The sequence below is a fragment of the Oryza sativa genome, chromosome 2 (genome assembly GCF_034140825.1).
Source record: "Oryza sativa Japonica Group chromosome 2, ASM3414082v1".
NCBI lineage: Eukaryota > Viridiplantae > Streptophyta > Magnoliopsida > Poales > Poaceae > Oryza > Oryza sativa.
This window is the reverse complement of record NC_089036.1, coordinates 5,041,933-5,068,303: the sequence shown is the minus strand read 5'-3', so window position 1 is coordinate 5,068,303 and position 26,371 is coordinate 5,041,933. Positions and strand designations below refer to the sequence as shown.

At 41.5% G+C, this 26,371-nt stretch overlaps 5 protein-coding genes and 1 long non-coding RNA gene across 10 annotated transcripts; 4 read left to right on the top strand and 2 right to left on the bottom strand.

The window, feature by feature from the left end:
* Positions 1–192: 192 nt before the first annotated feature.
* LOC4328576 (pentatricopeptide repeat-containing protein At3g62890) lies at positions 193–4,442 on the bottom strand. 3 transcript variants are annotated; one of them, XM_015770100.3, is made up of 4 exons: positions 1,783–4,442; positions 1,436–1,709; positions 782–988; positions 193–642 (listed from the first exon to the last, which is right to left on the bottom strand). In XM_015770100.3, exon 1 carries the CDS (start codon positions 4,138–4,140, stop codon positions 1,906–1,908), a length of 2,235 nt encoding a protein of 744 aa, XP_015625586.1. In that variant the 5' UTR covers positions 4,141–4,442; the 3' UTR covers positions 193–642; positions 782–988; positions 1,436–1,709; positions 1,783–1,905. The 3 variants fall into 3 exon arrangements, with proteins under 3 accessions (XP_015625586.1, XP_015625579.1, XP_015625578.1); XM_015770093.3 differs by having other exon boundaries at positions 193–988; XM_015770092.3 differs by lacking the exon at positions 193–642 and having other exon boundaries at positions 677–1,174.
* Positions 4,443–6,043: 1,601 nt separating this feature from the next.
* On the bottom strand, positions 6,044–11,149 carry LOC136355064 (uncharacterized). Its single transcript, XR_010739130.1, has 2 exons — positions 11,000–11,149; positions 6,044–7,166 (listed from the first exon to the last, which is right to left on the bottom strand). It is a non-coding gene; the product is annotated as an uncharacterized lncRNA (long non-coding RNA).
* LOC9272257 (disease resistance protein RPM1) lies at positions 7,196–9,793 on the top strand. Its single transcript, XM_015768858.3, has one exon. It carries the CDS (start codon positions 7,196–7,198, stop codon positions 9,791–9,793), a length of 2,598 nt encoding a protein of 865 aa, XP_015624344.2.
* Positions 11,150–11,346: 197 nt separating the features above from the next.
* On the top strand, positions 11,347–13,109 carry LOC4328575 (biogenesis of lysosome-related organelles complex 1 subunit 2). Its single transcript, XM_015768195.3, has 2 exons — positions 11,347–11,546; positions 12,612–13,109. Exons 1-2 carry the CDS (start codon positions 11,451–11,453, stop codon positions 12,879–12,881), a joined length of 366 nt encoding a protein of 121 aa, XP_015623681.1. The 5' UTR covers positions 11,347–11,450; the 3' UTR covers positions 12,882–13,109.
* Positions 13,110–15,141: 2,032 nt separating this feature from the next.
* Positions 15,142–19,925, top strand: LOC4328574 (uncharacterized). 3 transcript variants are annotated; one of them, XM_066307200.1, is made up of 7 exons: positions 15,142–15,645; positions 17,548–17,584; positions 17,670–17,906; positions 17,984–18,031; positions 18,653–19,077; positions 19,206–19,298; positions 19,672–19,925. In XM_066307200.1, exons 1-6 carry the CDS (start codon positions 15,293–15,295, stop codon positions 19,273–19,275), a joined length of 1,170 nt encoding a protein of 389 aa, XP_066163297.1. In that variant the 5' UTR covers positions 15,142–15,292; the 3' UTR covers positions 19,276–19,298; positions 19,672–19,925. The 3 variants fall into 3 exon arrangements, with proteins under 3 accessions (XP_066163297.1, XP_015627217.1, XP_025879054.1); XM_015771731.3 differs by having other exon boundaries at positions 19,519–19,925; XM_026023269.2 differs by lacking the exon at positions 19,672–19,925 and having other exon boundaries at positions 19,206–19,453.
* Positions 19,926–24,127: 4,202 nt separating this feature from the next.
* On the top strand, positions 24,128–25,133 carry LOC4328573 (uncharacterized). The gene is made up of 3 exons (XM_015769549.3): positions 24,128–24,330; positions 24,433–24,488; positions 24,598–25,133. The coding sequence occupies exons 1-3, from the start codon at positions 24,243–24,245 to the stop codon at positions 24,820–24,822; spliced, it is 369 nt and encodes a 122-aa protein (XP_015625035.1). The 5' UTR covers positions 24,128–24,242; the 3' UTR covers positions 24,823–25,133.
* Positions 25,134–26,371: the final 1,238 nt, after the last annotated feature.

Here is a 26,371-nt window from a genome sequence, read left to right as displayed (position 1 = left end):
GATTAATATTTTGAAACATAAACTTCACAAGTAGGTAGAAAAATTGGTCCAAACAATACAGTAGATTTTTTTTTGAGAAATTGTTTTTTTATAAGCGTTGGGAAAACAATCAGCGGCAAAAATTCTGTGTAAAAAAATTTTGAAGAACAGGAGGGCCGCTAGTTCATGCACAGGGAGAAATGCTTCAGATAACTGTTGCTGTAATCAATCTTTTTTTTTTTTGAGAAATTGATGCATGTACCGCGGCACACGTCAATCAATCAAATAAGCTTATAGATTGGCAGATGAATTGTTTCGTCATATAGAATAAATTGCAATTACTAAGCATTTATTTACTGTCTAGGATACAAATTAACTAGAAATATTCCAGGAAAAGGATCTATATTTTCCCTTAAATTTTACGGTTCCTTCAGCCCAGGCAGCAATGGTAGCCATCCAATCCAGATTCTGTCCATAGGAGAAAATCAGCAATGAAGCAAGCATAGGGAAGACAGATCCCCTTACCTGCTCCGGAGAGAGAGAACTCATCCAAACTGTCACATTAGAATACTAGAGCTACTAACAAACAAAAGGCTAGCAAATGCAAATTTTCCTGCCAAGCATGTATGTACAGATGGCCAATGGCTGCTCAACCTGCAGACACTAGATGAATGCCATTGCAAAGATCAGCCAGCCATACAGGAAAACAGCATATTCTTCGATTGACAGTAGGGTAGATAACTTAATTAGCACATACTCAGATTACAAAGCAAAATAAACCAACATTGTCATTACAATGTACCTGCGCTTTGGCTGAAATCCTCTGGTAGGTCTGAAAATAGGAAATTTCGGGGAAGCTGACTCAACAAGCCAAATGCCGATGATTCAATATCCAAAGTTGGCCCGTTCAACTCTGAACTGCTAAAGGATCCACCAGATGCATTAATGATTCCAGGAAAGCATTCCCACAGAAACCAAAATTACCAATGCTCGAATAGCCTGATTCCGTCTTGAATGTTGTCCCATTGTCCACACCAAACAGCAAAGAATTAGTATTCTGCACTGGAATTTCCATTGCATATTACATCATCTGGTATTGCAGGCATGGGAGTAGACCTTGCTAAAAAGCATGGATTTTGCTTCACTGAAAGAGGAAAACATAGGGCTATACGAGGGCAATCTGTATCATGTTCACCTAAAAAACACAAACTTTTTGAGCTTACAATTGGATAAGATCATTTTCAGAAACATGGATTTCTTGAGGCTCCTGAAGAACTAATTATTTGTTAATCATTACTACTCCACTACTCCAGTTATGGACATCAGTCATCCAACAAACAGAAGAAATTAGGGGACAAAAAAAAAAGAGCGCAATCCAAACTGGTAAACAGAATAATGACATATGCTCCTACTTTTAGGCGGGGCAGGATGAGCCAGCGATATTTGGATTTTTTACCTTAAGTGAGCGGAAGCCAGGGATGACGGGATTAGTCATACGAGCATCACAGCGGCTGGGTGGCAGGAGGAAGATGACCCTTCTGACAATCTGCCTGCTGCTGGCCTATTGCGTTTGCTTTCCGTCTTGGTCTTGGCACTTTGCCCCTGAACTGCCCCAGAGGCGGTGTGCCGGCCCATCCAAAAGATTTTGACGACCCACAAAGCCCATCAACTACCAACCTTGAGGATGAACGGAGAGCATTGTGATGCTCGACACAGCTGACATCATTTTACTGAAAACGCATATTACTGGTATTAGAGTATCAAAATGGCAACAAGAATCTAATTAAGGAGAAGAAAGAGTACCTTTGGTGATCAGAAATTCAAAAGCAATTCCAAACTAAGGAGACTAGGTGAGAACTCCTGTTCACAGTGTTCCTCAACCTCAGCTTTTTCACACACAAAAATTGGTGTCCTATGAAATGGTATTTACCAAAAATCGTTGCATGAACATGTTCCCTCTCTGAAATGGTGGAACCTACTCCGGTCTCTGACTATGATTTCCCGGTTCCAAAGCCTGGAAATCAACTTGATTGCAGAGTGGCAGTCCTCACATACCCTCAGATTCTTTCTGATATGAACCGGCAAGTTTGGTGCTAGATTAATGAGGCCAAAAGCAATGGCCAGCTTCTCACTGTGTGCTAGCAGCGCTTGTTCTTTCTCTTCCTCATCCACATCCACTGTTATCTGTGATGTAAGCGGTGAATAACCCAATGACTTTAACCTGTGTGAAATCTCCTCCAGCATTGCAATGATTTCCAATATCCGTGGATGTGATTTGTCACTAACAACAAACTTGTGCACCTGCCCAGCCACAGTAATAGAACTATATCCTGCAGTCTTCTTAACTTGCCTTTCTTCCATCAACATCCTTATCTTTGACGCATTTTCCCATTGTCTAGAGTCTATGTATATGTTATATAACTGGACATAGACACCATCCTCGTCAGGTTCTAGCTTCAGAAGATGCTCTGCGGCACATTGAGCTAAGTCAATGTGTTTATGGACTCTGCAAGCACTCAAAATGGAGGCCCATATGACAGCATTTGGTTGTATGGGCATGGTCTTGACAAGATCCATTGCTTCATCCAAAAGCCCACTGCGTCCCAGCAGATCAATCATGCAGCCATAGTGCTCAATCTGAGGATGTATGTTGTACAAGATTCTCATCTCATCAAAGTACAGACGGCCTTCATTCAGTAGACATGAGTGGCTGCATGCAGTCAGAACAGCAATGTAGCTAACTGAATTAGGCTGGAAGCCATCACACCTCATCTGGTAGAAATGCTCCAGAGCAGCCTTACCCATCCCATTGAATGCAAGACCTGCGATCATAGCGGTCCAAGTATGAACATCTCTCTTGCCCATCCGTTGGAAAACAATGGTTGCCTCGTCGACCCTCCCACATTTCATATACATGTCCAGCAGTGCAGTACCAAGGTATATATCTGCTTCCACCAGCCTCTGCTCAATGCAAGCATGCAATGCTCTGCCCTGTTGTAATGCACCTAAGCTTGCGCAAGCAGTTAGAAGATTCACCACCGTAAAGTTGTCGACACGCAGGTCATGTCTCCTCATACTCATGAACAATAGCAATGCTTCTCTAAGCTGGCCACTGTGGATGTACCCAGTCATCATCGAGTTGAATGTGATGATATCACGGACCTCCATTTCATCAAACAGAGACCGTGCAACATCAACATGCCCATGCTTGCAGTATCCATCAATGATAGCATTCCATGATTGAGGCCTTGGGCCTCTACCCAGGGCATCGAAAACCTGTTGCGCATGACCAAAATCACCACACTTGGCATACATGTCGATGAGCGCAACCACGAGATTTTCACTCGTCGGCATCCCCTTCTCCTCGACAAGCAAGTGCAGGGAACGTCCCAGTTCCAAATCCTTGAGCTTTGCGCATGCCGAGAGCACGGCGATTACGGTAACCTCGTCCGGTGCAATGCCATGAGAAAGCATGGTCTTGAAGCAACCCACAGCCTCTCTGGCCCGATTGGCACGGGAGTAGGCGGCAATCAAGCTTGTCCACGAGATCACATCCCTCACTGGAGCCTGAGATAGAAGAAGCTGCGTGTCACAGAGCATGCCCATCTTGGCCAGCCCACTGATCAGCATTGTCCAGGCAACCGCGTCCTTGACATGGATCTCATCAAAAGCTCGGCGAGCGTCGGCAGCGAGCCCGAGCCGAATGTACATGTGGATGAGAGAATTCGAGACGAACGGCGCGGCGGATGGTAGCATGGTGCGCAGGCAGGCGGCGTGCAGCATCGTGCACAGGAGGAGGGAGTGGGGGCGGGAGGAGGAGGAGGAGCACTTGAACAGGAAGTGGAACGTGAAGCCGTCGGGGCGGACGCCCGCGCGGCGCATACGGCGGAAGAGGAGGAAGGGGCGGTGTGGATCGGAGCCGGCGCGGGAGCAGGCGCGGAGGGCGGTGTCGAAGAGGAAGGTGGAGGGGGGCATTCGGTCGAACAGGTGGAGGGCGTAGCGGAGGTGGAGGGGATGGGGCTCGAGGCAGTTGACGAGGGAGTTGAGGAGGTGGCGGGCGGATGGCGGGTGGAGGAGGAGGTGGCCGGAGGTGGTGAGGCGGGCGTGGAGCTCGGCGGCTTGCCTGACGGTGCGTGGCGTCGGCCATGGCGCCGGCGGCATGTCTCCGCCACTCCGTTTTCTCTCTCGGGTGAGCAGAGCGGATGCCGGTGACCACCGAGGAAGCCGTTCCCGCGGTCCCGGCAGCCGGCGGTGACCGTCGAGCAGATGCAGGAACGGCCGCACGCCGGCGGTCGTCAGCGAGCGCGGCTCGCTCCGTGCATGGGCATGGCCGCCGCCGCGAGTGCTTCCCTCGAGGGCCGAGGCAACCCCTCCAGCTCCGGCGGGCGCACTACTTGCCTCGAGCTCCTCTTCGCCGGAGCTCGTGCACAACGACCCTCGAGCTCACCGGCGGCGGCCGCGTCGCTCCCCGGCGCCGCGGCTTTGGATGGCCTATGTTGTGATCGACCCGACCATAGTGGGCCAAATCCTGTGGGCCATAGTGGGCTTTGCTCACCTACGCAGAGAAAATGGGCCTCTGAGAGAGCCCGCATGTCGGAAAGTTTAGGCCCATATCACGGAAATGGATTTTAATCCGTCAAGGGATGTTCCCTCGTTGATTCATGTCATTCAAATTGTCGTAAAAAAATAAAAAAAATTGATAAGATATATTAGTATGTAATATATAACTCACAGACATGTAAGTTGAAATTTGATCTTCATAAATTGTAAAATAAATAAATTTAATTGTAATTTGTATACATGTTCTCACAGTCATATTTGTGTTTTTCATTGTAATTTGTAAAAGTTAAATTTAAGCTTATATATTTTTAAAGTGACATATTATTGTCATTTTTCTTTAAAAAAAATCATAACTATTTAAATGGCATGCAAAGAAACAATTTTTTTTAAAAAAAGAAATCCCAGAGTTTGCCTACATTCACAGCCAAATTAAGCTTATAGAATTGAGCGCCCGTAAAACATTTATTCTGACTTGTCGTATCAAACCATTTAACCAGCGGTAGCGAAGGCTTCTCTTCGTAGGGTTTTTAACTATTTGCCACTCTTACGAGTGGTGCTTAACGATTTGCCAATAGGTCCACATGTCATAGACACATGAGAGTCCACATGTCAGACACATGAGGGCCCACATGTCATAGACACGGTGTGGCAAATCGTTAGTTGTTATGTCACAAGAGTGGCAAATAGTTAAATTTCCCTCTCTTCGTTGCCCGGTACATGTGGCCGTCAGCAACTGCAAGTGATGGCATAGCATAAATCCAATCAACCCTTCTACGGCTTTTCAATCCCAACCGAATTTTGGATTTTGGATTTTAATTTTAGAGTTGATTTTTGATTTTTTTTATTGTAGTAGTTTATTTTTGAACATCGACTAATTTTTACGTCACTAAGAGCATATGTTTTATCCATTTTTTATCGCTAATAAAGGTCACGGCTTGTAAACCGCTGTAGGCGAAAGATTGAGCTGAGAATGATAGATGATATTTCGAGCAAAATTATTCTTCCGATAATAGCAAAACTGTTCTTTAGATTATATGATGATAGACCTTTTTTTCACAGCTGCTAACAACGCAGTAACATTGATAGATCTTAGTATCTTACTGTGTCAGTTGATAAGAACTTGCCCCATAACTCCACATCTCCACGTACTCAGTGAGTACTGAACATTCTCGTTCATGTTGCTGCATATTGGCAATTTACACAATTCCCCACTTGAAATATGAGCGTTTAATTATGGTCAAATAAAACTTCAGATATGCATGGTTACCGTTTCCAAGATACAATCCACAATTGAACAGTGAACACTTTGTACTGAGCTCACCAAGTCACCATTCAATGATGCAAAACCAAAACACAAAGCATTCTAAAGAAGTTTATTCTACAAAGCCCATGGTATCACCCATACAATAATACCCACAGTTACCTTTTGGCTTTTATATTCTTATTATGGTAGTCTGTTCATTACACTCAAGCAAACACAAATTGTCTCGCAAAGATAGTTCAGTTTGACCAAAGAAACCATGTATGATAGGTATTTTATTTATCTAAGAATGGACAGGTGAGGATTAGCACTAGAAATAATACTTCAAAACCCTAGAGTTCAACAACATAGTAGTATAGTACCTTTAAACATCCAATCAATTTAAGGATGAGTTGACCTGATGCTTCAATATATTGCTTCAAGCCTCCTGTGTTCAACTGCCACAAAATGTTCAGCACATCATTGAAACCACTGTTCACTTCATGGCGATTAATTTGGTCTTCAATGGCATCATAGGATTTGGTTGAGCATCAGGTGAGTTCATCACTTTTCTCGAGTACCATACTACATATAGAGAGAATTAGACATTTTTTGAGCTGTGACTACTTAGTTTTGCCATCTCATTTTTTGAGTTGTGACTACATGCAGGGTGATTGCTACATGCTTTAACTGCAAACTTGGGTTCAGAACACTGGACAATGAATATTAATTTCTTTCTTCACGAGCTTATTTTCCAGTGGAGCAGGGGAGACCGTTCAGATCGCAGAGGATTCTTCTCTCTTCCCCTCCTGTCCCAAAGGATCATATCTGCAACTGCGCATCATCAACAGGCATGTGATCTTTTACTCAAAAAAAAAAGCATGTGGTCCTGCAAATCTTAATAGCTCATATGTACCTCATCCGGTTACTGAAAAAAAATCTCCGAAAAGATAATTTTTTTTGAACCACTCAAAATAAAATTTAGTAGCAAATATGCCGGTAGCAAGATGCCAAGAAATATACCGAAAGTCATCAAATTCCTAGTTAATGAAATACATAGCTTGGCGTACTAAAACGGAAATTAGCAAGTAGTACCAACCAGCATTAACATACACCACCATGTTCATTTCAAATTTTCAGTGCCTCACTAAGACAGACAATAAAGCTGGGATATCATATTTTGTTCAACAGGCTAAAAGAAAAGGAGCTCTTACCGGTTAATCTTGCATATCCACAAGAAGTAACACATCAGTCAGTAAGTGAAGACAGACAATGGCAGAGGCAGCAGTAGTCCTAGCTCTCGGCAAGCTTGTTACCTCTTTTGGAGTATCATCACTAAGGACTTACCTAGAGAAAGAACCCGCACGGCTCCCAGATCTACCATACACTGCAAAGCACATCGAGAGGGAATTAGACATGATCCATCATTTCTTGAGCCAGGTTGGAACAAAAATCTACAGCAATAAAGTTCTTGAAGGCTGGATAGTAAGGGTGCGGAAGGTCGCTTACCGTGTTGAGGACATAACAGATGAGTACAGCTATAACATAGCTCTTGAACATGAAAACCATTTTAAAAGGTTAATACACAAGTTCTTCTATCCAACTGCTTTTCATCGCATCGCTATTGAGCTTAAAGATATCGAGGAAGAGATCAAGCACTTGTCACAGCTGAAAAGGGATTATCGAGAAATGTTCAATGAATTACTTGACAACACTAGTGATAGTGCTCATATTCATCTCCTGTCATCTAATGGTTCTCCTCATGCCGTTAAAGGAGATGACATTGTTGGGATGAAAGAAGACATGGAGCTGCTTGGCAGATGGCTAGATCCCAAGGAGTTAGATCGAACAGTAATATCAATATGGGGTTTTGGTGGATTGGGTAAAACAACCCTAGTCAGGAAGGTTTATGATTGGGAGAAGGGAATGAAGAGCTTTGACTGTTATTCATGGATTGCAGTATCACATAACTATAACATCAATGCTATATTAAGGCAGTTGATTCAAGAGCTGAGCGAGGACCAAAGCAAAATCCCCACTGATCTTGACACTATGCACCATGGTAAGCTGAATGATGAGTTAAAGGAGGTTTTGTCAAATAAGAAATACTTGATTGTACTCGATGATGTATGGGATACTAGAGCTTTCCATGAGCTATCTGACTCATTGATGGATGATAAGAAAGGAAGTAGGATAATAATCACAACCAGGAATAATGACGTTGCTTCATTGGCTCAAGAAATGTACAAGATGAAGCTTAATCCACTAGGCAATGATGATGCATTTGAACTCTTTCATAGAAGGTGCTTCCAGAAAAGCAATATGGAGTGCCCCTCTCATTTGGAGGAATTGTCTAGGCAGATTGTAAATAAGTGTGGAGGCTTGCCGTTGGCAATTAATGCAATAGGAAATGTATTGGCTGTACAGGAATCAAAAGAGATAGTATGGAGAAGAATAAACAATCAATTCAAGTGTGAATTGGAGGACAACCCTGGCCTAGACAAAGTAAGGAGCGCACTGAGCATAAGCTTCATGTACCTGCCAAGGCATCTCAAGAATTGTTTTTTATATTGCAGTATGTTCCCGCAAGATTATATTTTCAAGCGTGAGCTTCTTATCAAGCTATGGATAGTAGAGGGCTTTGTAATACAGCGAGGTCAGAGTACATTGGAGGAGGTTGCAGACGGCTACTTCACTGAGCTGATCCAACAAAGCATGATGCAACTTGTTGAGAACGATGAGATTGGTAGAGTGGTAAGCTGCAGGATGCATGACATTATGAGGGAATTAGCACTCTCCTTTTCTAGGAAGGAAAGATTTGGTCTGGCGGACATAAACCTTGAAACTCAAAAGAAGGATGATGTTCGCCGGCTGTTAGTGTCAAACTTTGATCAGGTGAATCAGCTGATAAAATCAAGCATGGACCTTCCTCGTCTCCGGACATTCATTGCAGCCAACAGAGTTGCTAATTATCAGTTGTTAACCTTACTAATTTCCAGGTGTAAATACCTTGCTGTTCTAGAACTACGAGACTCACCCTTGGACAAGATTCCAGAAAATATTGGGGACTTGTTCAACTTGCGCTATCTTGGCTTAAGGAGGACACGTATTAAGTCCCTACCAATATCAATTAAAAAGCTCACCAATTTGGAAACTCTGGACTTGAAATCAACTAACATTGAAAGGCTCCCAAGAGAGGTAGCTAAATTAAAGAAGCTGAGGCACATCTTTGCAGAGCAATTGTATGACCCAGAAGAGAGGCAATTGCGTTACTTCCGTGGTGTGAAATTGCCTGACTGTGCTTTTGATTTGGCACAGCTGCAGACTCTCCAGACTGTTGAAGCAACCAAGGAATCGGTGAAGCTACTGAAATACTTGCCTGAGCTGAGGCTTCTGTGTGTCGAGAATGTTTGTCGTGCTGACTGTGCAACACTGTTTTCTTCCTTATCAAATATGAACCACCTTTATGACTTGGTCATCAGCGCCAACGATCTGAATGAACCTCTGGATTTTAATGCTTTCAATCCTATATGTACAAAGCTAGAGAAGCTCACAATCAGAGGATGCTGGGACAATGAGACATTCCGAAGACCAGTGTTCTGTGAGTATGGTGCAAATATCAAGTACCTGACACTGACATTTTGCAAAAATGACACCAATCCACTCCCATCAATATCATCAAGCGTGCCAAATCTGATATTTTTGAGCATACGCAGGGGATGTTGGGCTGAGGACATAATTCTCCGTGCAGGATGGTTTCCTCAGCTGAGGACTCTTTGGTTGGGAAAATTGGAGGAGTTGAGAAGGCTAGTCATTGAGGAAGGGGCCATTATTAGGCTGGAAGTGCTGCTTCTGCTGTCGCTCCCATCCCTCAGGGAGGTTCCTAAAGGTTTGGAGCTTCTTGCATCCCTCAAGAAGCTCAATGTCACGATGCAACACCATGAACTCAAGGTAGAGTGGGAACGAGACAACTGGAAAACAAAATTGCATCGTATCCAAGAAATACGTTTCTAAGAAGAGATTATTGGCTGATGCCTGTATTTTTCTTTTTCTTTTTATATGATGCTAGTATGTCTAGCGTTTGCTTGTGTTTTCAGTGTTCACAACAAATTGAAAGAGTGGCTGTTTTGTCTTCTTTTATTGAAACAGAACTCGTCTTGACAATATCTTCAATTTGGTTATTTAACATGGACAGAAAAATGGATAAAACTCCTAACAAAAAAAGTAAGATAGCATAAAACTCTCTCTGCACCATACTCAATATCATTCCGACTTTCTGGCATTTACACCCAAGTAAATTTTGCGGAACATAACTACTAAAAATTACATAGTACTAATACATATTGCAGTTTGCACAATTGCACTTATTAGCAGTCTAGAGCTACACATACTTTGTCAGAGCATTTTAATGTGATGGAATTCAATATGTGGGACTAGGACCCACCTGCAACTGGGAAAACATGTGTAGTAGTATGGTCCCACCGAGTAAAAAAATCAACTTCACTCACAATAAATTGGTAAAATTAAACTTGTACTATGATCAAATAAAGAAGTCAAAATCCTGTAAAAAATGTATGGTAAACAAAAGCATAAAAATAGTTGTGCTTAGTACAGTATGTACATGTACAACAAATTTTTCTAATTCATTTCTCCTAAATTATTTTGAGATTGAAAGAAGAGTTTCTTAATCATATATTTATCTGTAGGATGCAATCTAGAAAAAAAATCTTTCTAGAAAATAGTAGGAAGCAAACTCAAATGCATGCATTTCACAAAACATGCTAACTTTATAAAAGTACCATAAACCTGCACATTTCACAAAATTATACATATTCTGGCCATGTTTAAGATTTCTGTCACATTTAATCGAGAAATGTGGGTTTATCGATAGGCCATAAGAACATGTCTGTAATTTATGTGCAATACATCTTAAGATGTGTTTTTCTCATAGTATCTTCTGTTTGCTAAGATATGCATAGGCTTGCGAAATACTCCCTCATTTTTAAACAAAGAGAAGATAAATCATTCCACTACTGCTCTTCTCATATCTAACCAAATTTCGGTCTTAAGCCACATTCGCAAAGAGAATCCGCATAGACCCTAACCCATCCGAGATGCAGTTCTACGCTAACTCCATAATAACGCGACGAACGCGGACTTTGTGACTTCCTATGAAAATTCAAAAAGAAAAAAAAAAGAAGAGGGGGAAGAAAATGTCACCAGGCGTCGTGCGAGCCGAGCCGATGGAGCCTCCGGCGAATCTCCATCGCCGCCGGCACCGTGCTCTGGCTGACCACTTCGCGCCGCCGCCCTCCGCCTCGCCGCCGCCAGAGGAAGGAGAGGGGAGAAGATGTTGCGGGTGAATCGTGCAGTTTTGGGCCGGGCCCATTACGGCTACATAGGCCTCGACGACCGCCCAATTTGGGCCGGGCCGTGCCGTCCATCCACGAGGCCCGAACTGTAGGACCAGCTCCAGTGGGGGCCCAAGAGAGCGTCTTCCGCAAGAGGGCCCGAGTAACCAATGGGGTTGGGCCCAAAAGCCTACTCACGCCTTAGTCCCAAATCCCAATCTCCGATCCCGAGCACTCGACACCGCCGCCGCCGCCGCGACGACGGCGGAGCTCCGATCCGAGGAGGAGGAGGAAGGGTGGGCCACAGGGGACCGCCGGCGATGTCGGCCGCGGCGTCGGGGGAGCGAGACGAGCTCGCGGATTCGCTCGCGGAGCTCTTCACCAACGTCTCCCTCATGGTCCGCGGCGAGCTCCAGGTCCGTTCGCCCCCACCTCCGCCTCGTCTTTGTATCCATGGACGGCCAAATCGGCGGCCTGAACCCGTAGTTTCTCGCTGGTCGCGGTTGCACGGTGGGCCGTCGTAGAATTCGCCGGCGCCTGCCCTACAATTCTGTGAATCGCAGCAGAGTTGATAACCCTAGAGTGCCAAATTTAGCTATATTTTTCGTGGAATATGCGTTGAATTTATAGTTAGATTGTCTCACCTATATAGTTCAGGTGCTCCAATTGTTATATCCCAATCTGTTTCCCAAGGATGTGTAGCAGTTCCAGTTATCTTGGTATCCCACGATAAATGGGAATGTTCAGAGTTTAGTTATTAGTGTGAACTTCACATGATTGAATTGGGCAATTGGTTGATGCTACTCGCGTGCCACTTCATGGAATTGTTTCACATTTTAGCAGCAAGTCAAAAATCAGCTGAGTTTTTTTAGTCATTCATAGTGTGCCTGACTCAAAGTTTAGCTAGTTGTTGTTTTTTGAGATTGATGAGTGCATCTTTTGCGGCCAAAATGGCATGCACAGTACGGTGGGGAAGGAAGGTATCGGGTGCTATTGCATGAACTCGTATTTCACAAGTACTAACAGACATTGATTCACTCTTCTTTGGCATGTGGAATCAAAACATGCAGAGTTTATGCACAATGATATTGTGAGACCTTTGGTTTGAAGCAACCAGAGGCTATTCACTTGAATTTGGTGTTCCGTGTTGTTGAGAACTGTACTACCTCTCAATTATTCGCTTTCGCCAACAAATTGTTATCATCATTTCAGCAATAAATGAGCTTTTCGACAGCAAAGTTCTTTTGCCGGCATAAGTGTGCATAAATGATATGAAAATGATTACTTCACATAACTTCACCTAATCATGTGGATCCATTAAACATTTAAAGCTTATGGGTTGCTCAATCTGGACTTTGAAGTAAAATATGGCAGTTTTTGTTCACTATGAACTGTGAGTCAACAGTTGAACCTATGCTTAATGTTTAGTGGTGTGGTTATTTATTAGACTTGGGTTTTCATTTGGATCTCATTCACTGCAGGGGACTAACAGCCAGCTTTCTCTACTTGAGAAAATGAATCGACGTGTAGCAGAGGAATACAATAACTATGGAGATGTTGCATCCGGCCTGCGGGTTTTCGTAGAACAACTGAATGAGAAAAACCAAAGCTTTGGTGAGTATGTATCGCAGATTGATGCGATAGACCAGCAGGTGACCGAGTTTGAGGCAGTGGTGTCCATGCTTGATAAGCATGTTTCCCTCTTGGAAAAGAAAGTAAAGTCCGCATATAACATTGCTCCTACCCAATGAATAATCGTTCCTCTCTGTATGTTTCATTTTAATTTTTGTCATATGAGCTTATCTAAGCGAGGTAGAAACCAAACCTGTGGATGAGAATTTGATGCCCGTTATCTCTGATGTTTCCAACACATGTATAGTAGCATGGTGCTAGCCAAGTTGTGATGTTTCAGGCATTTTGTTGCTAGTTGCTACAGCATCGACAAATGACAAATTGCCACAGTGTAAGATTTGTTCTCATTGCCCTATTTGTTGTGATCATGTTCAGTGTTAGGAAAATGGTGTGTGGACCAGATCTGTGAGAAAAACTCTGAAGAAATTGGCTGATGAAAATGTGCACATTCCAACCCAGATTCCTGCACATTTTCAATTCATGGAATCCATTGTCATGTGGAGGCAGTGTGAGTTGAGAATTGCTGTGGCCAAACTGTCATTATCATCCAGCACAGGGTAATTTGACCACCATTTGATTACTCCGGGAAACACGTCGGTTTGACCTCGTGTCTTCTGCCCAAATGTCTTACTACTAGTACTCCAATTTAAACAAATTTCTTCGGAAAAACAGGTTAGGTTAGACTTGTTCTTCTAAAAAGGACACTTCCCCATTAGAGAAGTTACTAAATTAATCAAGAAAGGGATTGATTGATTGATTTAACGTAACACTGCAAATAAGCACTAATATGGACTGGGCTTCTTTATACTACTCACACTGACAGTGGGACCTAGCACAGCTGTGGCCCACCTGTCAGAGGGAGTGGGCCCCGATTGCTACGGGATTAAATTAATTAATTAAGCAGGGAGAAAAGCATCTCTTTGTCGATAATGGTGAGGCCTCCACGGGGGTAGGCAGCCTTGCGTTCCCTCCCCATAATCTCCACCTTATCCAGCGCATCTTCTGCAGGATTGGCCCCTCTGCTTTTTCAGAATTGCACCATGATGGTGTCGGCCGTCTGTTGCTGCTGTTTGTTCTTAATTAGGATCATGGACATGTCGACCCACTCTTTTAGAAAAGAAAATTAATGATGCTCTTGTGGTTGCACTTGTCACTAATTAACTTAAGTAATTAATAACCACATGTATTTGTGAGTGCTTTATTTATGAATTTGTAAAGATTTGCAATGATAAATGTCATGATCCAATACATGGTTACAAGATAATCATGTTAGGTGAACTGTAAGGAATTGCGATAAGAGTTTCCACGTGTGTTTAATTGGTCCATCTTCTATTGGTCAAAAACTCATACTCCTTCCGTTTCAAAATGTTTGACACCGTTGACTTTTTAAGTACGTGTTTGACTATTCGTCTTATTCAAAAAAATTTAAGTAATTATTTATTCTTTTTATATCATTTGATTCATTGTTAAATATACTTTCATGTACACATATAATTTTACATATTTCACAAATTTTTTTTAATAAGACGAACAGTCAAGAATGTGCTAAAAAGTCAACGGTGTCAAACAGTTTGAAACGGATGAAGTACTAAGCATGTATGGGAATGGCATGTTTCCAAGTGTGGAGGGAATTGAGATGATAATGATGATGGAATGTGCACGTTGAATAAAACTGCAGATAATTGGGATTCATGTTATGATCATATCTATCATTTATGTCTTCTTGGAGTGAATTTGGTATTCATAATTCAGTCTTAGCGTGCGCATGAGAACTCTCCGAATATAAAGCGGTAGTTGATAAATGCAAATATAATGTGTAATAACTGATGAGTTTCAGTTTAAACAAGGTGCATATGAAGCAACATTAACGCTAGGTTTTTATCTGTTTAAGCCGGTATGAATTTAACCACACAACTAAAAACAAGCCGTCGCTTTGCATTTTCTTTCACATACAAACATATTGGCGAAGGATCACACCAAAAATCTATGGAGCCACTCATACTAAATCATCCCATTATACATAACCATCAAGCTCTCAAACTTTATTAACACAATATCTCCAGCCTTTTCTAGATAATAGTAATGATCATACAAATAAAAACAAACCATAACTTTACACCTTATTAAAAAAAAGAAACACTGCTACAGATAGCATACAAACATGCTGGCAAAGGATAACACCAAAATCCCATGGATCTATTTGCACCAAATCATCCAATTATACCAAACCATCAAACCATTTTTTCTAGTTCCAACTTTTTTTTTGTTGGTTGTTGGGATGAACCTTTTCTTTTCTTGAAATTAAAAACCTCAACAATTAACCACCCACAAACCGCCCCCTTTCCTCCTCCTCCTCCTCCTCCCCCTCCTCCCCTTTGCATCCAAAAAAACCAAAACGAAACGGAAACGCGCTCCCCTCCTCCTCCTTCCCGTCGTCGCCTTCTTCCCCTCTCCGCCTCTCCGCCTCCGCCTCCTCCGCCTCGGCGCAAACCCTAACCCTAACCCTAACCCTACCAATCCTCCTCCTCCGATGGGAGCCGTCACCTCGACGGTCGCGGCCCGCTTCGCCTTCTTCCCGCCGAGCCCGCCGTCGTACGGCGCCGAGGCCCCGCCTCCCCCCGCCGCGGCGGGCGCGGGGGTGGGGGTGGAGAAGGATGGAGGGGGAGGAGGGGTGGTGGTGGAGCTGACGGATGTGCCGAGGAGGGGGAACGTGGAGGCGAGGCGGCTGCGGACGAAGCGGGGGACGGAGGTGGTGGCGATGTACGTGCGGCAGGCCGGGGCGCGGCTCACGCTGCTCTACTCGCACGGCAACGCGGCCGACCTGGGCCAGATGTTCGAGCTCTTCGTCGAGCTCAGCGCCCACCTCAACGTCAACCTCATGGGGTACGTGCGCGCGCGCCCCGATTGGGTGGATTGCCTTTTTAGATTGGGAGATGCCGTGCTCTGTCGCCCTCGTGGATTCGAGTTCTATCTCGGATCTTCCGGGTGGGGCGTATTTTCCTGGATCAAAGGCTCGAAGCTACGATTTTCTAGGATTAGTTAGTATTGGGAACGTTAGATTTTCCGGGCGGATCAGTAGGATGGCTGTTTTGTAGTTTCGACGGATGCCGCTAGCTTCTCTTCATCAGGGCTCGTTCGATTAGGTTGATGCTTTGGTGTGATGTTGATGTTGAATAGTGTTCTGTGCTGTAGGATTAGGATTCGCAGGCTGTAAGTCTCTGATTCCATGTGAATTTTTTGACTCATGATCTCGTGTGTTCTGTTGCATCTTGGCATGTATATTTTGTGTTTGCTAATGGGGTTATCTGATCATTTTTCTTTTTCCCTTGAAGCCGATCTTTTTAATGATTGATTGGGATAGCTTCTTGTGTTCGAATTGTTATCTACTCTTGGTGATGTAGATGGTGAAGCATGTCCACTTAGGTGAAATTTTTTGACTTTTTATTGATCTTGGGTAGCAAGAATGATATTGATAAATCGCTATCTGGTTCTGTACGGGTATTTCATGAATCGCTTTTTTCTATGGGAGACGGTGGGGAGCTCGGTGCTTTTGGATACTTGATTTGTTACTATCTTAGGTCATAATTTGAAGCTTTGGATAATTTTCTTCAATTAATTGTTAGATATTAACATTTAGCTGAGTTTAATCTACTGTTTCATTAGATTTGTTAAACAATGGCTGTAGTGAAAAGAAAATGTTTGCAATGAAGGTTTGGTTGAATTATCGTGTACATGAAATTGTACCGTTACTTATTAATAAAGTGTGTTGAGGAAACCAATAGTTAACAAATCTTTTCACTATATTATTACATGCATTCATTTTCTTCCCTCTTGTAGCTCTTATAGAAGAGTTAATGTCAGGGTTGCCATCTGTCTTTGGTAACCTCCATATTGTTCTGCAAATGTCCGGTCATGGCCTTGTGGGTTCTCTGCGAGAACATTCAAACAGTTGAGTAATTTGTGTCAGTACTGCTGGGTACCCAGAGGTAGAGAAGAGATAACACAAATCACCATTCTGTTTGTTTGTTTGCTTCTGTTCTTTGGTCCAAGTTACTTGATACATTGGATGAAGGGACCTTTGCTCTTTTCTTTATTGTGTTTCCTTGCCAGATTACCTTTATTGTGGTGGAAATTATGCTGTGAAGGTTTGGCCTAGTGAATTGTTAGATGATGTGTGGTCTGGTTATTGGCGTTGCTGATGGGAGAACCATTGATTGATTCAGTGGATCTTGCAGCTCTAACTAATTTTATATTTTGTGGTTAGGAGTAATTGGCTTGTCCTTTCCTCCTTTTTTAACTTCGCCTTTTTGTTTGTTTCCTAGCATAGATACTAATATAATCGTTATTTGTTTGTCTGTGTATAGCTATGTCATTTGTCTGTTGAACCTAGTTTTGTGCTTTTTATGTGCTCACTACTTTTTACCAAGACTATGCATGTGTACTAGTTGCTAGTATTTGACTGCGTAATGCAGTTCTAGGCCACCATAGAGGCTCCTGCTAACATGGTCCATGATGACTAAACTAACAACTGATGTAACCATTTATGAGGCTATAGTTTTAGTCTTAAGTGATCAATCCGTTCCTTGCCAGCTTATATGGTTGAGTGTTGCATCTATAACTCCATGTTTTACTCCTAATGTAATATTAGCACCTTGCACAAGGAAAGTTTCACAACCCACAACTAGGAGGATATATCAAATGAAGCCACCTGACATCACTCGATGAGCTTCTTCTTTTAAGGCTTATTGTAGCTCTAAATTAATACCTTCCGTCTTCATTCTGCAGCTATGACTATTCTGGTTATGGGCAATCTTCTGGGAAGGTAAGATTTTTGTATACACATATTTTATGCCGAATCTCTTTGATGTGCATAGTATTAACCTTTTATTTTTTATCTAATACCGCAGCCCAGTGAGCACAACACTTACGCTGATATAGAAGCCGTTTACAGATGTCTTGTAGAAACCTATGGAGCCTCCGAGGAGAATATCATTCTTTATGGACAATCAGTGGGTAGTGGTCCTACTTTGGATTTAGCCTCCCGTTTGCCTCATTTGAGGGCAGTTGTTCTGCATAGCCCAATTTTATCTGGCTTAAGAGTGATGTATCCTGTAAAACATACATACTGGTTTGACATATACAAGGTAATTAATTTGCATTATGTCAACCTTTTTTGACACTTAACTTTAGTTAATTCTGTATTTTATCTCTATTTCTGCAGAATATTGACAAAATTCCATTAGTCAGATGCCCTGTGTTAGTGATTCATGTGAGTACCATTTCATCCTCACAGCAAATCTTATTATTATTATATATATTTGATTCTTTTTGTGCATGGCGTGCATGTGCTCATGCACTTGTTTGTATGTTCACATAGTGAATTAAATCATTGGAATATGAAATCAACAACAGTTATATGTATGTTCCTCATATATGTACACTGGTGCATGGTGATAATTGTAATGTTACATAAGTGAAGTTTAATGAAGCAGTTCTGGTGATTTAACTACCAATTGGACCATTCTTTTATTGACCTACACCCTAGCCTTTAGTTTATTTTTTTCCTGTTATTTTTTAGTGCCGTTAGTGTGCTTATGTGACAGAAGCAGTGCTAGCAATGCATTTAAAAAGATGGCATGGAAACTAAATGTGAATGCCTGTAGAAGTTTTTTCAGTTCACTGAGATGAAAAAACTGGCAATTGAGGGCAACATATTCTGAAAACACGGGACAAGTATTCTGTTAGCAGCATCAGCTTTATCATGACTACCGCTTGCTACATTATTTTACTTGGCAACAGATTTATGATGTGAGAAAGAACCTATTCATTCTAATCAAGATGTAGAAGAAAGTTGATGATGCTAAGGTACTAACACAATCTCTTTTCCCAGGGTACAGCTGATGAAGTTGTCGACTGTTCCCATGGGAGGGCATTGTGGGAGCTTTCCAAAGTAAAGTATGAGCCTCTATGGGTCAAAGGAGGAAACCACTGTAATTTGGAACTGTACCCAGAGTACATTAAGCATCTAAAGAAGTTTGTTGGGGCCATTGAAAAATCGCCACCCCTATATGATGAATCTCCAGAGAGCTCAGGTCCATCAGATAATACTCAAACAAACCCTGAAGGCACAGAGGAATCTAGGAAAAGCACAGACTGCAGGGAGAAAACAAGGCCAAGCATAGATCACAGACAAAGCACAGATCGCCGGGACAAATCAAGGGGCAGCACAGATAGGAGGGATAAAAACAGAAAGAGTGTGGACCAACCACGGGCTAGTGTCGATCAGCCTGATCGGCCAAGGAAAAGCGTTGACCGGTATGGTTACCTTGTTGACCTATGATTTTCTTTTTCTTTAAGACCATAATGCTGTGTATGTATCAACTATTTCTACAGGGTTGATATATAACATGTTTTCTTGACTAATTTGATCCATGGTGTAACAGCTTTGGTGGGGTGATGAAGTCCGTCAGATATATCGACTGTTTCAGAGTAACAACTGCATCTGGGAGCTGAAGAAAAATATATATACCAAAAAGGTTAGCGTTGGGGTTCTCTGTATGTAGTCCATTTGTATAACTTAATTCATTCGGGTGATTGGTTTGGTCGTTGGAGGCGTGTCTCACTACAATGGGGGGGACTTGTATTGTTTTTCTTGATTTTTTTCCAATATGAAATAATTATTTGTCCATAAGCATCTTCTTTTTCTTTTTCCCCAAGTGGTTGATACTTGATGCTTCATAAGAGATGTGCCTGCAGGAAAGTAAGCGATCCGTGATAAGCAAACTCTCTCGGTTGCCATTTATCTTGTGATACTGGAGATCGTTTAGTTTGCTGTAGTTGTGGTGGCCTCCTGGAGCCCTGGTTACGGTTGTTGATTGGAACAGTGCTAACTTCTGCCAAATACAGCAGTTAAATTTGACAGAAGATCGTTGATCGTGCAACTGGCAGACTGATGGATCGGAGCACCCTGTGCAACTGGTTTCCATGGCAATGGGCCAATGATCATCTTCCAGCTTGTTTTACGGGGAAACACCCATTTCTGCTTAATTTGTCTGTGAAAGTCTGAAGTCGTGACACCGTGTTTGTGGTGGTATTTTATGCGTTGTGGTCATTTTTATGACATAATTCCAGTGAGCTAAGAGCTTCACGCCGTGTTTGACAAATGCCACAAATGCTTGTTGCTATAGTTTTATCTGCGTAATATGCTTGGAAGAGCTGAAGATTAGACACAGACCGGCCGTCTTTTCCTGACACCTGTTATAGCAAAAATGCGTTGCTTCCTTTCAAAATAAAATAAAATAAAATGCGTTTGGTTCGTTTTCTCGTCCTCGAAAGCTTGGTTGGATTTCCATAGGCCTACCCGTTCTGTTACAGCAGACGCTCCCCAGGCCCCAGCAGGGTGTGTTCTTTACTCCATCTTTCCAATTTTTGCTCTTAGTTTTTTGCATGCACGTTTTCCAGACCGCTAAAACTTGTGTTGTTTAATCTATATATGTTTCAGTATTTATAGCAAACACTTCATCAATCATGTGCTAATTCATCATTCCGTTTTACGTGTCCGAGGGGAAGGCTATTCATGATTTTTTTTTTCAGATATTATTCGTAGGAATACATCGAGTTTCAAGCTTAAAAAAACTATATTCTAAGATACTACATAATTACACCGTAGTTACAATGTAATTTTAGTATTGTTACATTGTAACTTTTAGTAAATATAACGTGTTGTTGGATTTTATTGCCAAATAAGACTATAATTAAAGTTACAATATAATTATATTATAGTTATACTATAATTACATAATAGTTACACTGTAATTATATTATAATTACAGTGTAACTTTCAAGTATATATATGTTGGTACTAATATTTTTGTTTTAAATTAGGAAATAAATACAATGCAATATAATAATCTATTAAAATACTCCCTCCATCCCAAAATATTTGACGCCGTTGACTTTTTTAAAATGTTTGACCGTTCGTCTTATTCAAATAATTTAAGCAATTATTAATTCTTTTCCTATCATTTGATTTATTGTTAAATATACTTTTATGTATACATATAGTTTTACATATTTCATAAAAGTTTTTGAATAAGACGAACGGTCAAACATGTTTAAAAAAGTCAACGGCGTCAAACATTGGAAAGAGGGAGTATGTCAAGTAAACAATAGCTAGTCCAATCCTATAATTGAAAAAACGTGTGAGCTTTAACAAAAAAAATCTGTCGAGTGATAGCTAGCTAGTCCCTTTTATTTTTGAAACCTTTTGGAAAAAAAAATTCCCACCGATATTTTCCGTTTCCAAATACGTTCGAGAAACCCAAAAACTTTCCGAAACGTTTTATCCCTAACCCAAACTGTGTGATCTATCAAGAGTGTAGTCTGAACCGAGGATGATGAGAAGAATGTGCCGCCAACATCATCAGGTCAGGAGGATCGATGGAGGAGTCCACCTGGACGGCGCGCGGCCACCGACGGCCGGCGCCCTGATCGGATCCGCCGCGCACGCCCTCGTGTCCCCCCTGCCTCCAAATTCCAAAACCGTCGCGCGACCGACCGTGCGCCCACGTCCTGCAATCAACCAGCCAAATTTCACTGCCTACCCAAACCAAATTTCCAGTTTGCTACAGCCTAGCTAAGCTGCGTTCTTCAGCAGCGCAAGTTTAGAAAAAAAAAACTCACTTATTTTTCACGGGCGCTTTTTAACAATTAAATATTAAAAGGTGTGTAGTATTTTACCCAAAAGAAATTATAAAAATATGATTTAGAAAAGAAAACCATATTAATCGATTTTAAAGTTTAAAATAATTGATACATAATTGATCATACATTAATAGCTTATGATTTATCTCGTTTTATTTATCTTCTTGTTCTTCTTCTTTCCTCTCCTCTCAACCATATATCCATCCAGTTTCGCTGAGTGGAAAGGAGATGAGGGAACGAAATGACGGCAGGCAGTTAGTAACCACAAACTAAAAACACCACATAGTACTACGTGATATGTACATAATGGCAATTATTATAAACATTCAAGATACCACATAAGCTTAAATAGAGAGGTAAAATAAGAGAGATAACCCTTACACAAAATTCAAGATAAAAGGAGAGAGAAAGAGTAGATTGACCAAATAAATATTAGGACTAGTAGTATATTAGAATTAGTATATTTATTAGTTATCTCTTTTATAAAATTTGCCTTAAGTGTATTTCCAATTTGGAATTTGTCATCCCTGTTCTCAAAAAAAGAAGAGAGAAGAATTTATGATCCCTTTCAGAAGACCGAGTTGACTGTGTCTGTCTGTCGGTCGGTCGGTCCGTTTGAACAGAGCTGTTACTTTCGTTGCATCCTACTTGTTCGTATACATAGGGCCTGTTTAATTCTCAAACAAAATTTTTCACGCTGTCACATCGAATGTTTGGACATAGGCATAGAGTATTAAATATAGAAAAAAACAAAATCAATTACACAGTTCATCAAGAAATTGTGAGATGAATTTTTAAGCCTAATTGCGTCATGATTTGACAATATGGTGCTACAGCAAATATTTACTAATAACAGATTAATTAGGCTTAATAAATTCGTCTCACAGTTTCCTGGCGGAATCTGTAATTTGTTTTGTTATTAGACTACGTTTAATACTTTAAATGTGTATCTGTATATCCGATGTGATATGTAGGGTTAAAATTTTTTACCAAACCATAACCATAAAAAATGCACACTACTACTACTTACTATTTAGTGCAGCAATATTTGATTCTTTCGTAGAAGTATCGATCAGAGAGCACCTAGGCAGCCCTGGTAATCTCTCATCTTCGAATTTCAACGTCCTCTCCTCGTGACCAGCACGTACGGTACACTAACACTACTCTGTACCATCACACTAGCAGTACACATGCTTCATCTTGGAATCAATCCATGATGATTAGCACCAACAACCAAGCTAGAGCCGTCAACGAGCCGAGCTCACCTGCTGGCCTTCAGCTCGAGCTTTCAGTCAGGCTTGGTTCGTGCTCGATCGAGCTCGAGCTCAACTAATAAAGTTGGCTCATAAGTACTTCCTCTATTTCATATTATAAATCATATAACTTTTTCTTTAGTTAAAATTATTTATGTTTGATCAAGTTTACATAAAAAAATTATATCTATAACACAGATTAATTTAACATTGAATAAATTTTGATAATTTGTTTGTTCTATATTGAAAAAGTTAATGTATTTTCTACAAACTTAACTAAACTTAAAAGATTTGGATTTAAGAAAAAAAGGTCGAACGACTTACAATAACAAATGGAGGGAGTAGTATATACATATATTTTGAGGATAATCTCTCCATAAAAATAGTAATTTCTATTTAATTATATTGATAAATAAGAAGAAAAATAAATAAGATAAATATATGATAATGACACCAATACACGCTATTTGGATACATATTAATGGTATACTAAATGGTATATTTGATCCACTAGTTTACAATAAGAATTCTAGAGCTAGAGTCGAGGTAGAGCAGCTTGCGAGCCTTGAGCTTTTCTTTTTTTACCGCCCTACACCAAGCCCTCGTCACCGGATCGAGGAGAACACCATGCATATGCATGTGTTCTTCCAATTGCCACCGACACAGCAACGACGGCTACTTGTATATATTACCACAACATGCAATCGATCGATCCATGCATCGGTTTACCTTCCTTCGTTCTCACGGGATGCCATCTGCTACACTTACTTGCTCACTACGTGTTACGCTTCGATCACCTCGTATTAAATCGATTGATTAATCAGCAGCAATGGCTTAATTAACTCACGGTTTCAGAGCACACCCACAGAACCGAATCATCGGAAGGATTACCCAACTGAATTTTCAATCTCATCGGAAGCCACGACTTGATCGCAGAATCTTCAAATCCAAGCAATGGCAGCAGCAGCAGCCTCTCGGAGAGATCGAGGCACCTTTCTTTTCTTACAGTTTTCAACGACATCTTCGGTAACAGCAGCTTGACAAATGACTAATCGACAGGCCTACGCTTAGCCCCAAATGAGCAAGTGGTAATTAGCACCTAGCTACTTCCTCCGTTTCACACTGTAAGATTTTCTAACATTGTCCACATCCGGCATATGTATGTGTCTAGATTTATTAACATCTATATGTATGTGGACAATGCTAGAAAGTCTTACATTGTAAAACATAGAGGGAGTACATCAGTGTAAACAAGTGCAAGAAAAAGTACAGGTGCAGTATTAGTAGATGCATGGGCACGCTCAACTTTGACCAATCGTTTGCCTCTCTTCATCTGACCTGACGATGAACTCCTCCACGTCTATATATAAAACCACCACTGTCTTTTCAGTATTGCTTTCTCTCTTCTCCTCTCTTCGTTGTGATAGTAGTATTTATACCTGAAGTCAGATTCAGAGATTTTTCTGGAGACTAGATTCAGAGTTCAGAGGTTGGTAGGTAGTTTAGGTAGTAGGTTTGTTAGTTATGCAGCAGCTGAACTGGGTCAGCCTGTTGCTCTTGCTGTTCTTCATGGTTGCTGCACTCAGCTCCTTCGTTGCCACTGCACACAGAGGTAGATCATCAGCATTTTCAGGCAAAACTTCCCATTTCTGAGCCATTTGGTCTTTGTTGCTCGAAGATTGTCACTCACAAAATTATCACTGTCTCTTTTCAGAGCTGCCAATGGCAAGAAAAGTCGATGAAATTGGAGACCATCTTCAGGCCAAGCTGGTAAGTTCAGTAAAACACCTTGTGCTCTTGAGGATTTGAGATGGATCGATGAACAGCAGTGTACTTATCTGAGGTTTAACTTGCTGAATTTTTTTTGTGTGACAAGCAGGATAATCAAGCTAGCTCTGTCAGTGTAACCAGAGCAACGGCGAAGGCTGAACATGATCATCAGGAGGCTGTCATGAGGAAATGCAAGAACGGGAGGAAGAACTGCAAGAATTTCAGAACAAGAAAGCTTCCTGCAGATGCAGATGGCAAGATCCATTTCGATGGCCACATGCCATTCACTGCAGATTACCACTCAGTTCGTCGGCATCCTCCCAGTCACAACTAGGAGTTAATCTTAACACTACTAGTACCAGCTAGTTGCTTTGCTTAGAAATATATATACAGTAATTAAGTAGCCTAATTTAATCAGTAGTGACAGTCCATATAGCTAAGCTGTAGTATCAATTCTTCTTTCCTTTCGTCCTCGGATGGTCATCACTGTCAGGCTCTCAGCTTCCAGTTAGCATTGCATGGCTTTGCTCTTTGCTTTGCTGACATTTTTGTTAGTTAGCAAGAGTAGCTCACAGTGATGGCATGTCACCACCCTTGATGTTCCCTAATTTAAGCTGTTAATCCATCAAAGTTAAAAAAGATGTATCTCTTCTCTCTTTGTTCCTTGGTTTTCCCTCTAATCACAGAGCCAGCTCCCGGGCATGTCGGACGGTCACCTTAACTCGCTATCACCATACATCATGGTTAGCTCCTTAATAAAGCCCCATAAAAATTGCCAATAATAAAAGTTACTCCGTTGTCCGGGCTTGACGAGGTCGCTGGCTTCGCCATGGCTGGCTTTTCTTCCTACCATGGGTCCATAGAGCAGACACGTGTCATGCTCTCCTTCTCTCACTTTCAGCTTAACTACTGATATTTCTTTTTTTGCTTGCCGGCCATGGAAGCCTTTTTGCTGGTACATATATAGGCTGATGTGGACTCTCGTTGTGTACATACATTTGCTCGGATTATATTTAAAATCTCGTTTCTATTTAACTATTTTTCATGTGTTGTCCAGGCATAAGTTGCCACGGATATTTGGACGGCTTGAAATGTGACAGTAGTGGCAGCTTTGGCCTAAGGTGTATTTAGTTGGGGAAAAGGAAATTTTTAGGTGTCACATCGAACGTTTGATCGGATGTCGGAAAGGGTGTTCTGACATGAATGAAAAAAAACTAATTTTAGAACTCACCTGGAAACCGCGAGACGAATCTTTTGAGACTAATTAAGCTGTCATTAGCACATGTGGGTTACTGTAGAACTTATGGCTAATCACGGACTAATTAGGCTTAAAAGATTCGTCTCGCGATTTCCCCTATAACTGTGCAATTAGTTTTTCTTTTTATCTATATTTAATGCTTCATGCATGTGTCAAAGATTCGATGTGATGTTTTTGGGAAAAAAATTTAGGAAATTAAACGGGCCCTAAAACGATTGAACTTTTCTACTCTGTGTGTGTCTTTGTCCTCACCTTGGGTCGCACTTTCATAGGATCTACATGTGGAATCCACAACTAGCTTTTTCACAAGGCTATCCTTTCATCTTTTGTGTCAACACATCTAAGAGAGATTTTTTCTTATTTTTTGAACTTATTTATTTTTTTTATTTTAAAAATAAACCATTCTAAAACTTATTCTCAGAATCTAAACATTTTAGTCACGCCAGTTCACCTAACGTGAGAAAATAATACTGACACGCCACACACTAGGCGTGACAATTTTGTTCTACCATGCTACCGAGGTAACATGGCTAAATAACACTGCCACGCCAGCCAGATCGACGGGACCAAATAACACTGTCACGCCAACTGCCAGGCTACCGTGACAGTGTTGTTTTGCCACGCT